At 43.4% G+C, this 13,378-nt stretch overlaps 1 protein-coding gene across 1 annotated transcript in view; it reads left to right on the top strand.

Annotated features, from left to right (window-relative positions):
- The window catches only part of ARMH1 (armadillo like helical domain containing 1), a 228,530-nt gene extending 223,864 nt beyond the window's left edge, over positions 1 to 4,666 (top strand). Inside the window, exon 12 of the mRNA XM_086952310.1 lies at positions 3,699 to 4,666. Within this exon, the coding sequence (XP_086808436.1) occupies positions 3,699 to 3,730 (32 nt within the window). The 3' untranslated portion in view covers positions 3,731 to 4,666. The remainder of the gene's footprint in view (positions 1 to 3,698) is intronic.
- Positions 4,667 to 13,378: the final 8,712 nt, after the last annotated feature.

Raw genomic sequence — 13,378 nt, 5'->3', positions numbered from 1 at the left:
CCATAGGAACAGGTGTCACACAACAACATGATCAAGTAATAGGGTTCATTATTCACAGCATTAGTTTTCAACCTTTGGAACAGGGGGTCACACAGCAGCATCATTGGTTTCAAACCCAGGAACATGTGTTACATAACGCCACCATCAAGTAATGGGGTTCATAGTTCACAGCATAGGTTTCAACCACAGGATCAGGTGTCACACAACAACATGATCAAGTAATAGGGTTCATTGTTTACAGCATTAGTTTTCAACCTTTGGAACAGGGGGTCACACAGCAGCATCATTGGTTTCAAACCTAGGAACATGTGTTACATAACACCACCATCAAGTAATGGGGTTCATAGTTCACAGCATAGGTTTCAACCACAGGATCAGGTGTCACACAATAGCACAATCTAGTAATAGGGTTCATAGTTCACAGCATTGGTTGCAAACCTAGGAACAGGTGTCACACAACAGCACCATCAAGTAATAGGGTTCATAGTTCCCAGTATGTGTTTCAAACCTGGGAATATGTGTTACACAACAGCACCATCACGTAATAAGTTTCATAATTCACAGCATTGGTTTGAAACCTAGGAACATGTGTTACACAACACCACCATCACGTGATAGGGTTCCTAGTTCACAGCATAGGTTTCAACCCTAGGAACATGTGGCACACAAGAGCACCATGAAGTAATGGGGTCCATAGTTCACAGCATTAGTTTTCAGCCTTTGGAACAGGGGGTCACACAGCAGCATCATTGGTTTCAAACCCAGGAACATGTGTTACATAACACCACCATCAAGTAATGGGGTTCATAGTGCACAGCATAGGTTTCAACCACAGGATCAGGTGTCACACAACAGCACCATCAAGTAATAGGGTTCATAGTTCACAGCATTAGTTTTCAACCTTTGGAACAGGGGGTCACACAGCAGCATCATTGGTTTCAAACCCAGGAACATGTGTTTCATAACACCACCATCAAGTAATGGGGTTCATAGTTCACAGCATAGGTTTCAACCACAGGATCAGGTGTCACACAACAACATGATCAAGTAATAGGGTTCATTGTTTACAGCATTAGTTTTAAACCTTTGGAACAGGGGGTCACACAGCAGCATCATTGGTTTCAAACCTAGGAAGATGTGTTACATAACACCACCATCAAGTAATGGGGTTCATAGTTCACAGCATAGGTTTCAACCACAGGATCAGGTGTCACACAACAGCACCATCAAGTAATAGGGTTCATAGTTCACAGCATTAGTTTTCAACCTTTGGAACAGGGGGTCACCAGGCAGCATCATTGGTTTCAAACCCAGGAACATGTGTTACATAACACCACCATCAAGTAATGGGGTTCATAGTTCACAGCATAGGTTTCAACCACAGGATCAGGTGTCACACAACAAAATGATCAAGTAATAGGGTTCATTGTTTACAGCATTAGTTTTAAACCTTTGGAACAGGGGGTCACACAGCAGCATCATTGGTTTCAAACCTAGGAAGATGTGCTACATAACACCACCATCAAGTAATGGGGTTCATAGTTCACAGCATAGGTTTCAACCACAGGATCAGGTGTCACACAATAGCACCATCTAGTAATAGGGTTCATAGTTCACAGCATTGGTTGCAAACCTAGGAACAGGTGTCACACAACAGCACCATCAAGTAATAGGGTTCATAGTTCCCAGTATTTGTTTCAAACCTGGGAATATGTGTTACACAACAGCACTATCACGTAATAAGTTTCATAATTCACAGCATTGGTTTGAAACCTAGGAACATGTGTTACACAACACCACCATCACGTGATAGGGTTCATAGTTCACAGCATAGGTTTCAACCCTAGGAGCATGTGGCACACAACAGCACCATCAAGTAATAGGGTTCATAGTTCACAGCATTAGTTTTCAACCTTTGGAACAGGGGGTCACACAGCAGCATCATTGGTTTCAAACCCAGGAACATGTGTTCCATAACACCACCATCAAGTAATGGGGTTCATAGTTCACAGCATAGGTTTCAACCACAGGATCAGGTGTCACACAACAACATGATCAAGTAATAGGGTTCATTGTTTACAGCATTAGTTTTAAACCTTTGGAACAGGGGGTCACACAGCAGCATCATTGGTTTCAAACCTAGGAAGATGTGTTACATAACACCAACATCAAGTAATGGGGTTCATAGTTCACAGCATAGGTTTCAACCACAGGATCAGGTGTCACACAATAGCACAATCTAGTAATAGGGTTCATAGTTCACAGCATTGGTTGCAAACCTAGGAACAAGTGTCACACAACAGCACCATCAAGTAATAGGGTTCATAGTTCCCAGTATTTGTTTCAAACCCAGGAACATGTGTTACATAACACCACCATCAAGTAATGGGGTTCATAGTTCACAGCATAGGTTTCAACCACAGGATCAGGTGTCACACAACAGCACCATCAAGTAATAGGGTTCATTGTTTACAGCATAAGTTTTCAACCTTTGGAACAGGGGGTCACACAGCAGCATCATTGGTTTCAAACCCAGGAACATGTGTTACATAACACCACCATCAAGTAATGGGGTTCATAGTTCACAGCATAGGTTTCAACCACAGGATCAGGTGTCACACAACAGCACCATCAAGTAATAGGGTTCATAGTTCACAGCATTAGTTTTTTTCAACCTTTGGAACAGGGGGTCACACAGCAGCATCATTGGTTTCAAACCCAGGAACATGTGTTACATAACACCACCATCAAGTAATATGGTTCATAGTTCACAGCATTAGTTTTCAACCTTTGGAACAGGGGGTCACACAGCAGCATCATTGGTTTCAAACCTAGGAACATGTGTTACATAACACCACCATCAAGTAATGGGGTTCATAGTTCACAGCATAGGTTTCAACCACAGGATCAGGTGTCACACAATAGCACAATCTAGTAATAGGGTTCATAGTTCACAGCATTGGTTGCAAACCACCTAGGAACAGGTGCCACACAACAGCAACATCAAGTAATAGGGTTCATAGTTCCCAGTATTTGTTTCAAACCTGGGAATATGTGTTACAAAGCAGCACCATCACGTAATAAGTTTCATAATTCACAGCAGTGGTTTGAAACCTAGGAACATGTGTTACACAACACCACCATCAAGTAATAGGGTTCATAGTTCACAGCATAGGTTTCAACCCTAGGAACATGTGGCACACAAGAGCACCATGAAGTAATGGGGTCCATAGTTCACGGCATAGGTTTCAACCACAGGAACATGTGTCACACAACAGCACCATCAAGTAATAGGGTTCATAGTTCACAGCATAGGTTTCAACCCTAGGAACATGTGGCACACAAGAGCACCATGAAGTAATGGGGTCCATAGTTCACAGCATAGGTTTCAACCACAGGAACATGTGTCACACAATAGCACCATCAAGTAATAGGGTTCATAGTTCACAGCATTGGTTGCAAACCTAGGAACAGGGGTCACACAACAGCACCATCAAGTAATGGGAAGCATAATCTACACCCAGTCTCCGCATCAACACCAATGACAGATGACACGCTTTAACATGATTACAGAACGTGGCAATCAGTGTACAATGCTAGCCGGAGGCCATGATTAAGCCTCTAAGCACACAGCTCCCTCTTACCTTGCAACAGATGCTTACCACTGTCTTGTAATCAGATATTTCCTTTCATTCCAGTGCCTGTAACCAAGAGTGTGCATGAGGGCTGAGCGAAGAAGTGGCGATCCCATGTGCGGTGCACTTTACTGCTGGCAGATCGTATACAGTTTCCTGTGTTGCAAGCCATTCAGTCATGGGAAATAAATACACAAGCCTTGCTGGAAGACATAGACAACTTTGCTATCTCTTCAGGATTCCAGCTCCCTCATTACATATTGGGTACACCGAGGAAGACAATAGTTGAGTGAGTGAGCTCCATGTCAAACCACCCTTAGTGACTCCTCAAAGAACAGACTATCAAGAAGAGGATATGGGACAGTTTGTGTGTCTGCTCTATGAATTTCCCAAAATGGCTTTTGTCCTTCCTATTTATAGTGCTAGTGTGCATAGCAAGATGGATGCATGATGGCTTTCATTGTTATCTGTTTGCTCCACAGGATCAGGAAATGAAACCTTCAAGAACTCCAAACCAACAAAATGAGCAATTGCGGAAACAGGTCATTTTTCCAGTACATAGTTTCACAAGAGCAAATCTAACCTGACCTTGATGGCACTAAGAGTGGCAGTAAGAGTGCCCCCACCAGCGTACTCTTGTGACTTACTTGTCTTCACTATACATATCCATTCTTGCCACAGTGAGCAGAAGCCCTTCATCGCAGTGCGCATGGGTTCTCAAGTGTTCCTTTTCTTCTCAACACCAATCACTGTTGTCACTTAACATGTGCACTGTAGGTTCTGAGTCACCTGTTTTGTGGAAGTGTCTCTGATTCAAGACTTCAATGCCATCAATCAAGTTGAAGCCCATTTTTGGTTTTTAACAATTTTCAATGTCTGGATGACCTTGGCCTCAGCAGAATCACAAACCCACTGCACCTTACACACTTGGCGACAGCCATTGTTATTGTTGAGCCACTGTACATTTTTGTGCCTGAGCACCTGTCTCATTTATAAGTAATGTGCCATAATTAAATATGCTTGCCACTTTGGACGACTAGTCGCTTCTGTTCTGATCTCACTGTCTCTGCACAAACGTCCTATTGTCATATCATTGGGCGCAGCGGCACGATGAGCCCAACCTCTTGTTTGACGGCGTCAAGCACCGTGGTTCAAATGTGGTGGATGGGAACTTAGTACAGAGGTAAACTGGCTTCTCTTTCTCAGTTAAATTTTGTGTCTTCATTAGTGCACCCAGCCTTTTAGGTGATGGCTACAATGCTAGGGCGACCACACACTATTCACTAATCATGGGCATCTTAGCTCTTGTACGACCAAGCTACCTTTATGTTGAATAAAGCACGGGACCCACATCTGGCATACCCGTCCCACTCGGGGTGACAAATGCAAAAAAAACAACTGATGGACAGAATGCAGAACAATGTTTTACATCCACCCCAGTACAGAGGTCTACTTTCTTAATATATGTTTTTTTCTCCCTGGAGGCCACTGTATTTAGTGCTTACTATCCATTGCAATTGAAGTATTCTTGTGTATTTGTGTGTATATCTTCGGGTAGGAGATATACAAGTGTGTTAGTGAGAGTTATCCCAAAATGCGCTCATTATAATGTAGGCCCTATCACTGAACAAAACTATTTTGTGCACGAATGCGCTCCTTGCGAGAAAGCAGAATGCCATAACTCAGAGTGAATTTAGCCAATGCCTGAAGTGGACTGGCCCTCTGTCTCATTGAACAGACCAATGATTGAAGAGAGCTGACTAACAACCCCTACAAGTAAGTATATTACATAACATATATAATGCTATTAAAATCTTGAATAATGCTAGACCTAACAATCAACACACAGGTCCAGATTTAACATTAACTCGCGTAGTGCATCAGCCACAGATGCTGCGCTGAGTATTTGTATTTGTATTTGTACTGGGTTTTATATCGCGCCTGCTCACCGACAGGTCTCAAAGCGCTACTAACCAAGTGCAGCAACAAGAAGCACGATGAGTATAGAGAGATTCTAGAATACCAGAAACTAGGAAGTAAATGCATCTTTGAAGAGTAGAGTCTTCAAAGACTTCCTGAAATGGAGAAGGTTGGGCTCTCTACGAAGCACCTCCGGTAGCTTATTCCAGATTATCGGAGCCTGAACTGAAAAAGCTCTGCCTCCTTTGGTTGCCAGCTTAAAGCGTGGGCAGGACAGCAGAAAGGAACCAGAGGATCGTAGGGCGCGCTTGGGTTTGTATAATTCAAGTCTCTCTTTTATATAGGCTGGCGCCTGTCCATGGATTGCTTTGTGACAGATGCACAAGCTCTTAAACTCAACTCTTTGCACCACAGGCAACCAATGAAGCCTGTAGAGCAAGGGGGAGGCATGAGTCCGCCTTGGCACACCAAATATCAGGCGTGCTGCGTCATTCAGAGTAACCTGAAGACAATTGGATAGGTTTTTTGGGAGGCCAAGATATAGCGCATTGCCATAATCAATTCTCGACACTATTGTAGCCGAGACAATGGTTCGTAGCATATTCCATGAGAGTAAGGGAACAAGCTTCCGCTTGAGTGAAAAGGAAAGAGGAGGAGAGCCCCATATTTACAGAAATCTGGCACTCTCCTAGCTTCTCCCTAGAGCTGACGCACAATTCCGTTGCCCTATGCCATGGAGACATCTTTACGCCATGATGCATTGACTGACTTTAACCCTTTTCCTTTCTTGTATGTGTGCTGTAAAGTGTAGCACACGTACAAAGTCAGAAAAGGAAAGAGAAAATAAAGCATTTCTCTTGTGTTGTGCCTGCTTTGAAAGGGTGCAGTGTTCTGACGCTAAAACCTGTCTACTTTAGTTAGTAAATACGGTTTAGTGTCAGAAACCATGGGTGGTTGCACGGAAAAGCTCATTCTCCACCTATAGCATCTTACTTGGCGCCAAGTAATGTGTTACTTTCACATTATTTGCAACAAGTTTAGTGCTGGAAAGTTAATCGAAAAAAAAGATTTCGCAAAGATTTGCGTCATTTTTGTGATGCAAACACCGTCAAATCTTAGTAAATCTCCTCCGCAGTTGCTTCTATATATACAGGCTGCTTTTTCAATTCAATTTTACATCAATTACAAAAAAGACACAATTCAACTCCATTATATGGAGTTTCGTAAAATATTGTGTAGCAGACCTGCTGTTGTGATAATGTTAATGTTTTAACCATTTAAGCGTGATTCAGTGGGTCTCATCAGGACCTGGCGCAAAGTATAGAGGCAGTAAAAATACAGAGAAATATGCGTGGGAGTGCACCATGGCGAGCGAGCGTAGCGAGCAAACCCCAACATCTTTAGGGTGGTTCGGGGGGTTTTCCCACCACGAAAATGTTGGAAAAAGAGTGGGTAAATGGTGCATTTTCAAGCAAATTTAAGAAGCAAGAAGGTTAATAAAGCAACTGTGAAAGTGCAGTTATTACATTAATTATCTGGATGTCTTATAACAACATCTAGATAGAAATGTGTCTGCCAATGCCAATGCCACGCACCTCTGAGCAATATACATGCTGTGTGTCAGCAAGGCCTAGCGTCAGAAACATTTCCATTGTTAGGTTTTTGACGCTAGGCCCAGGCTGGCACTCAGTGTGTATGCTTCTCAGAGGTGCATCACGTGTGGCAGGGCCTGAAGCTTCAGAGTAAGAAACATTTTCTGCACCAGTCTGCGTTCTTACTCTATTAGGAAGGGGCGTGCTAAGGGCGTCCCTTCCTAACAGCGTGAAGCATTCCTGAACATAAGAGCTGGACACAGGAATGCTATATCTTCATAAGTTTATTCCATAAGAGGATCCCATCCATCAGCAGCCAGGCTCTAACATCAACTGCCTTTATTTACATCTGAATCTAGTTCAAGAATCTAATGACATTGATACAAGTCATATTTGACACGAACATGTGACATGGGTAAGATTCTGTTGATGACATATTGTAATTCTGTTCATGACATAGTACCGTTAAACAGGAAGGCAGAACACCACTCACCGATTGGCACGTCTTTGTACGATTGTTTTGCAACTGCAATTGCGGTAGCAAAACACTCACAGTTTACCATCTACTTCAAGGAGGTGGTAAGCCACTTGCAAACAGGAAGGGATCCCCAGGGGAGCCTTCCCCTTTGTGAATGGTATGAATAGTTGTTTACAAGCAAGCAGTGGTCCTACAGAACACTGTCTACTCTTAAAAAAGGAATCCGAAACATTTCATTTTTCACTTTTAAATGCTTCCAGTTTTCCTTTATGAAAAACGGGCTGCATTTTAAAAAACTGCTTTATTTATGGCGGTCTGCTGACCCTAGCAGGTCACCATCCCAGTGAGTGCTGGCCACTCCCAGTGGGGTTGCAAATTGTGGCCTGTCTCATGGATATTAATGAGGCAGGTCGTTTGCAACCCAATTGGGAATCGCAAACAGTGTCTTAGACCCTGTCTGAGACCATGTTGTACACTCCATTTTGCGAGTCGCAAAACGTTGCAATTTGCAGCTCGCAAAATGGAATGGTCATACATCTGGCCCTAAGAGGCAAGACAGGTGTCATGTAAACCATGTACAATGCCCAGGATATTATAGAGCAACATTTTAGTCTATTAAATAAAACACAATAGATTTTTGTAAGTGCTATTCTGAACTCACATATTTGAAAGTGCTTTCATATTCTATAATGAAAAAAAGAAGTTTGAGTGAAATAAAGTATTTACACAAGAACAATTTAAGCGAGGAAGCCACAATTTACAAATCAGCCACTAAATAGGTATCTATTTGTTGTTACTTATATTAATGCTATGTGTTTACCTTGCTGTTCATTTTTCATATAGCAGACACGACCTGAAGGTAAAGGAGTGCTTTACATGAGCTCCAATTACATTACGCACTGTCACCACTCATTGCTTATAGGAATGGGGAGATTAAATTATTTATCCAGAATCACAGGATGATGAGCCAACTCCAGGACTTGAACCTGGTTCCCTATTTCTAAATCTGCAACTCTGGCAATAACACCACATCATGAGTATGGGGAAAATCAGCATTTCGTTTTGATGCTAACAAAAACAGAGTTTCAGACTCTGTTTTTATGTGCACTAATATGTAAAAGTGCAAAAATAAAAATGTTGATTCCCATCACATGCTCCTGTCTCCTCCACCAAGAATGAAGGACAAAGCGTTAAGCTCTGATGTCTGAGGTATTTCTTGGAGAGGGAGTTTAAAGCGAGCGTGAATCAAGACTGGCATCAAAATTTTATTGTTGGCAGTTTTACAAAGTGTTCAAACAAAAAAAGAGTTGAAACACATATTTCTTGGTTTTACTGAATGTTATTCTTTCTTAGCTTGACTTCTTAGCCTGTGTCAGGAGCAGGCTATAGCAGTGACTGGGAGCTTGCCAATATTGTGCACTGGCCTGCAGGAGCACGTTACCGACAGTGCAGTACTTCCAGTCTGTCACTCTCACAGGAGATGCCTGCTGTGCTGAAGCCCACCAAGAAATACTAATTACAGGGCGTAGGAAGCAGGAAAATGATTTGTGTCCGGAATTCTCAACCCTGGGCCCGCCCAAGCTCACATTTCAACCAATAGGTTTTGGGGCGGGCTCAGGCTATAGTCAAAGCTACCGAGACTAGGTGGGGGGAAGTCCAGAAGAAAAGAGCAGAAACTAAAGCTGGACTCGTTTTGAACGCACTGCTTCTGTGTTATCAAGCAGCCTAGAGCAGCAAGTAACCTAATTAGTGCTGTCATCGGGTTTCTAGATGCATGAATCAGGCGGCGGGAGACTAGCCTTCAAATCGGTAGTCTCCCGCCCGAGGAAGGGTTGGCATGTCAGGTTCAGAGGTATCTTTTCCGCCTGAATAAATTGTTGTATTTCAACGCACCTCCTTTACATGGCATGCAATCAGCGCCCAAAGCCTAGCGCCTTCTTTCTTAGTCTAGTGTGGTTCCTAGCGACTTACCCCTCACAACAGAGCCTGTTAGAAACGCGTAGCTTAATGCAGAGCGGGCGGGCCTAACTTCAGAGGACATGTGTAAAGAATCCACGCAGTACACGCAGGCGACACACAAGGCACACTCCAAAAAGAGGCGCTACACAAGGTTGTGTAAGAATAACTTTTGTATTGCGTAAAACACAAGATAATAATCACAGTAATCTCTACACTGCGCCAACTGGCGCCAAGGCAATATTTACAGGGGGATTATATACATAAAAGGGCCAATCGGGCCACTGCCAGAACCATTGCGAAGGACAAAGGAAAAAAGGTAAGCCCATCAGTCTCAATCCTGCAAAAAAAACATCAGGGTGTGAAATTAGACACTAGGCCGGAACACCTTCAAAGGTAACATCATAGCATCACCATAAGCGTAAAAGCAGTAACCTCTAAGAGCAGGCGTAATCTAAAGCATCCTATTAGGCCTCTCAATGTGCATAAACATAAAGTATCATCATATGCATCAACCTGTGGCCATAATAGCATTAGGCATAGAACGAAAACATGACCTTAGCATGAGACATTATCATGAGGCATCTGAGCAGACCTAACAACCCCTCATGCGCGACAATCAGCATTAACCCCCATTAGCAACATGAGGCATAACTTTAGGTAGAACTGCATGAGGCATAGAAACAACAGTTTACAAGTATAAATAATAAGCAAGGTAGCCTGAACATAAGTACCTGGGGCATCTCATTAGGCCACAATGCATTAGGCATGAACTCACCAACGCGCACATTAGGGGAAGCAACAACACATTTGCCATAAATAACATTAGCATAATCTCATGCAGTAGGCATCAGGGGCATGAATGCATTGGGCATCAAATCATGAGCATTGGACTGAATCCTAACATAAGTCCCACCCTGCATTGGGCAAAATCCTGGGAGCACAGGGGCATCTCCTCAGCAGAAACAACATGAGTAACCCATGAGGCAGGAAAACTTAATGGCATGACGCGGGTATGAGGCATCCGCCGCACTAGGCACCAAACCATCGGGGTAAACCCTAGGGAGGGAAAGCATTATCAGCATGACGACATCAGCATGAACCCCAAGTGCATATAGCAGAGGCAATAGGCCTCACAAGCATAGAGTACAGGGTGCCCCAATTGTTGCAACCACCCACTATCCCGCGGGGCAGTTGAGTCCGGTAAAGTTAATGCGGGTCTGGTGGAGCCCCCCTAGAGACTCGGAAGCAAAGTCTGCCCAACGTCGCAGATGCCCGCTGACAGACGGTATAGAGTAAATAATACCAGCACGGGATTTTGTTCCAAATAATTACTTTTCAGTGTATGATTCTATATTCAAATAATCACAGAATCTTATCGAACCAATCAAACTGCAACAGTTTAACTTAAATTTAAATGAAAAGATTAGAGCATTAAACCAACCTAAATGAGTAAATACTCCACGAGATAGAGATGAGAAAGGCACGGAGTAATAATTCTTTTGATAAAAAATGTTTTTGTTTATATATTGCTTATTGAGTCAAAAGGGTACAGATCAACATTAATCGTTGAAACACAGTGCGGGACAAATGAAAAAGGATTTGTAAATTCAACCTATAATTTATTTGAAAAAAGTCTAATCTATACTACTATTATAAAGAGAGAACTGTGCCCTTTGAGCCAGGTAAACTCGAAAAGTACACCACCAATCGCAACACCCAATACAGCGTTGGAAAGGGCAGTTGCAGCAGAAGGACATAGGCTAGGCAGACGCCCACCATATACATTTAAAAAGTAAAAGAACCGTGACAGCAAAGTAGTCCCTTGTGGGCGTGTCTGCGTTGTGCTGTGGGCTTGTGCTGGGGGGGGCTGACAAATGCTGAGGGCAGGCTGGACTGTTCCCATGAGGCACAGGGTCAAGGCTGATTTGCATATGGTCTGAACTGGGGTGGTGTGGAGTGCAAAAAAACGATGGATTTAGGCCCAGATCTCTGTACTGGGGTGAATGTATGACATTGTTCTGCATTTTGTCCATCAAATGTTGTTTTTGCATTTGTCACCCCGAGTGGGATGGATATGCTTAGACGTGAGTCCCATCCTCTCCACACCACTGGAGTCAAGTTATCCTGGTTGAAGATGGCTGATAGCCAGAAACAGGTCCTAGGATGCTTGATTCTGGTCCAGGAAAGACATGGTTTGGCAGTTCGGGCTGGACTGGTCCCATGAGGCACAGGGTCAAGGCAGGTTTGCATATGGTCATGTCTATGTCTGAACTGGGGTGGTGTGGAAGTGCAAAAAAATGAAGGATTTAAGCCCAGATCTCTGTACTGGGGTGAATATATGACATTGTTCTGCATTCTATCCATCAACTGTTGTTTTTGTGTTGTGCCTTTCATGCCATATCTCATATGGTGGGCGTGGACTGTGGGCGTGTGCGGGGCGCAGGATTACAGGAAAATAAAAGCGAGCGTTGTGACAAATATTTCATTGTTTTTTCTTCCCAGGTTCTGTACATTCCAGCTCCGGGTGTCCACCCTGCTCCATTTAAATACCCCTGCACCCCATAATAATAACCCACCCTTACTCCTTAAAATACCCCAACACCCTTAAACACTAGCCCATCTTAACCCTATAAATATACCCTGTACCCCAAAACCCAAACCTATCCCTAAACCCTAAAAATACCCCTGTACCCCAAAACACAAACCTAGCCCTGAACCCAATAAATACCCCTGTACCTCAAAACCCAAACCTACCCCTGAACTCTAAAAACGCCCCTGTACCCCAAAACCCAAACCTAGCCCTGAACCCTGAAAATAGCACTGTACCCCAAAGCCCAAACCTACCTCTGAACCCGAAAATACCCCTGTACCCCAAAACCCAAACCTAGCCCTGAACCCTTAAAATACCCCTGTACCCCAAAATCCAAACCTACCCCTGAACCCTAAAAATACCCCTGTACCCCAAAACCCAAGCCTAGCCCTGAACCCTAAAAATAACCCTGTACCCCAAAACCCAAACCTACCCCTGAACTCTAAAATACCCCTGTACCCCACAACCCAAACCTAGCCCCGAACCCTAAAAATACCCCTGTACCCCATAACCCAAAACTATATCTGAACACTTAAAATACCCAAACACCCCAAAAGATATACCTCAGTACCCCAAAACAGATATCCCTATACCCATACTTACCGTATCCAAACAGTAAAAAAAAAACATGCTTTTACCATTCATGCATTTACAACGAATTTCGTTGTAAATGTATGCGTGGTAAAAGCATATAAAATGTAATGCCATGCGTTATAATGGCATTGCGGAGTCATGGTACTTTCGTAATGAAAGTATGCGGCGTGATGGTATGCGGAAAGAAAGTTGCGGAATAATGGGTGTTTACCTTCCCCCTGTAAGTACATTGGTGGCACGGCGGCCCACATCTCCAGCAACATACTTTTCACCACCCATTTGAAAAATGCACAGGTCTCTCTCATTGATGGCCAGAACCGACATACACTTTTAGACACACCTCCCGCCACAAGTTCTAGAATTGCGAACTTTAGAGCTGGGGAGCTACGTTCGAATCTCGGCATCAGGTCAACATCCTGTCATTCCAGGCAAATTGCTTTGTCTCCCCGTCCCTACCACAAATTAATGTGTTGTTCTGTAATGTAAATTGTGCTCATGCCATGTTGTCGAGTTCGCGCTATATAATATTGCAAGGAAAAATAAAGTAGGGAAATTCGAGTTCACACACTACAGAATGCGCACTCTTAAGTGCATCAGCAGTGCACTGTGA

Source organism: Lissotriton vulgaris, chromosome 1_1 (assembly GCF_964263255.1).
Source record: "Lissotriton vulgaris chromosome 1_1, aLisVul1.2, whole genome shotgun sequence".
NCBI lineage: Eukaryota > Metazoa > Chordata > Amphibia > Caudata > Salamandridae > Lissotriton > Lissotriton vulgaris.
Note: the sequence above shows the minus strand (reverse complement) of the source record. Positions and strands in the feature narration are given on the sequence as shown.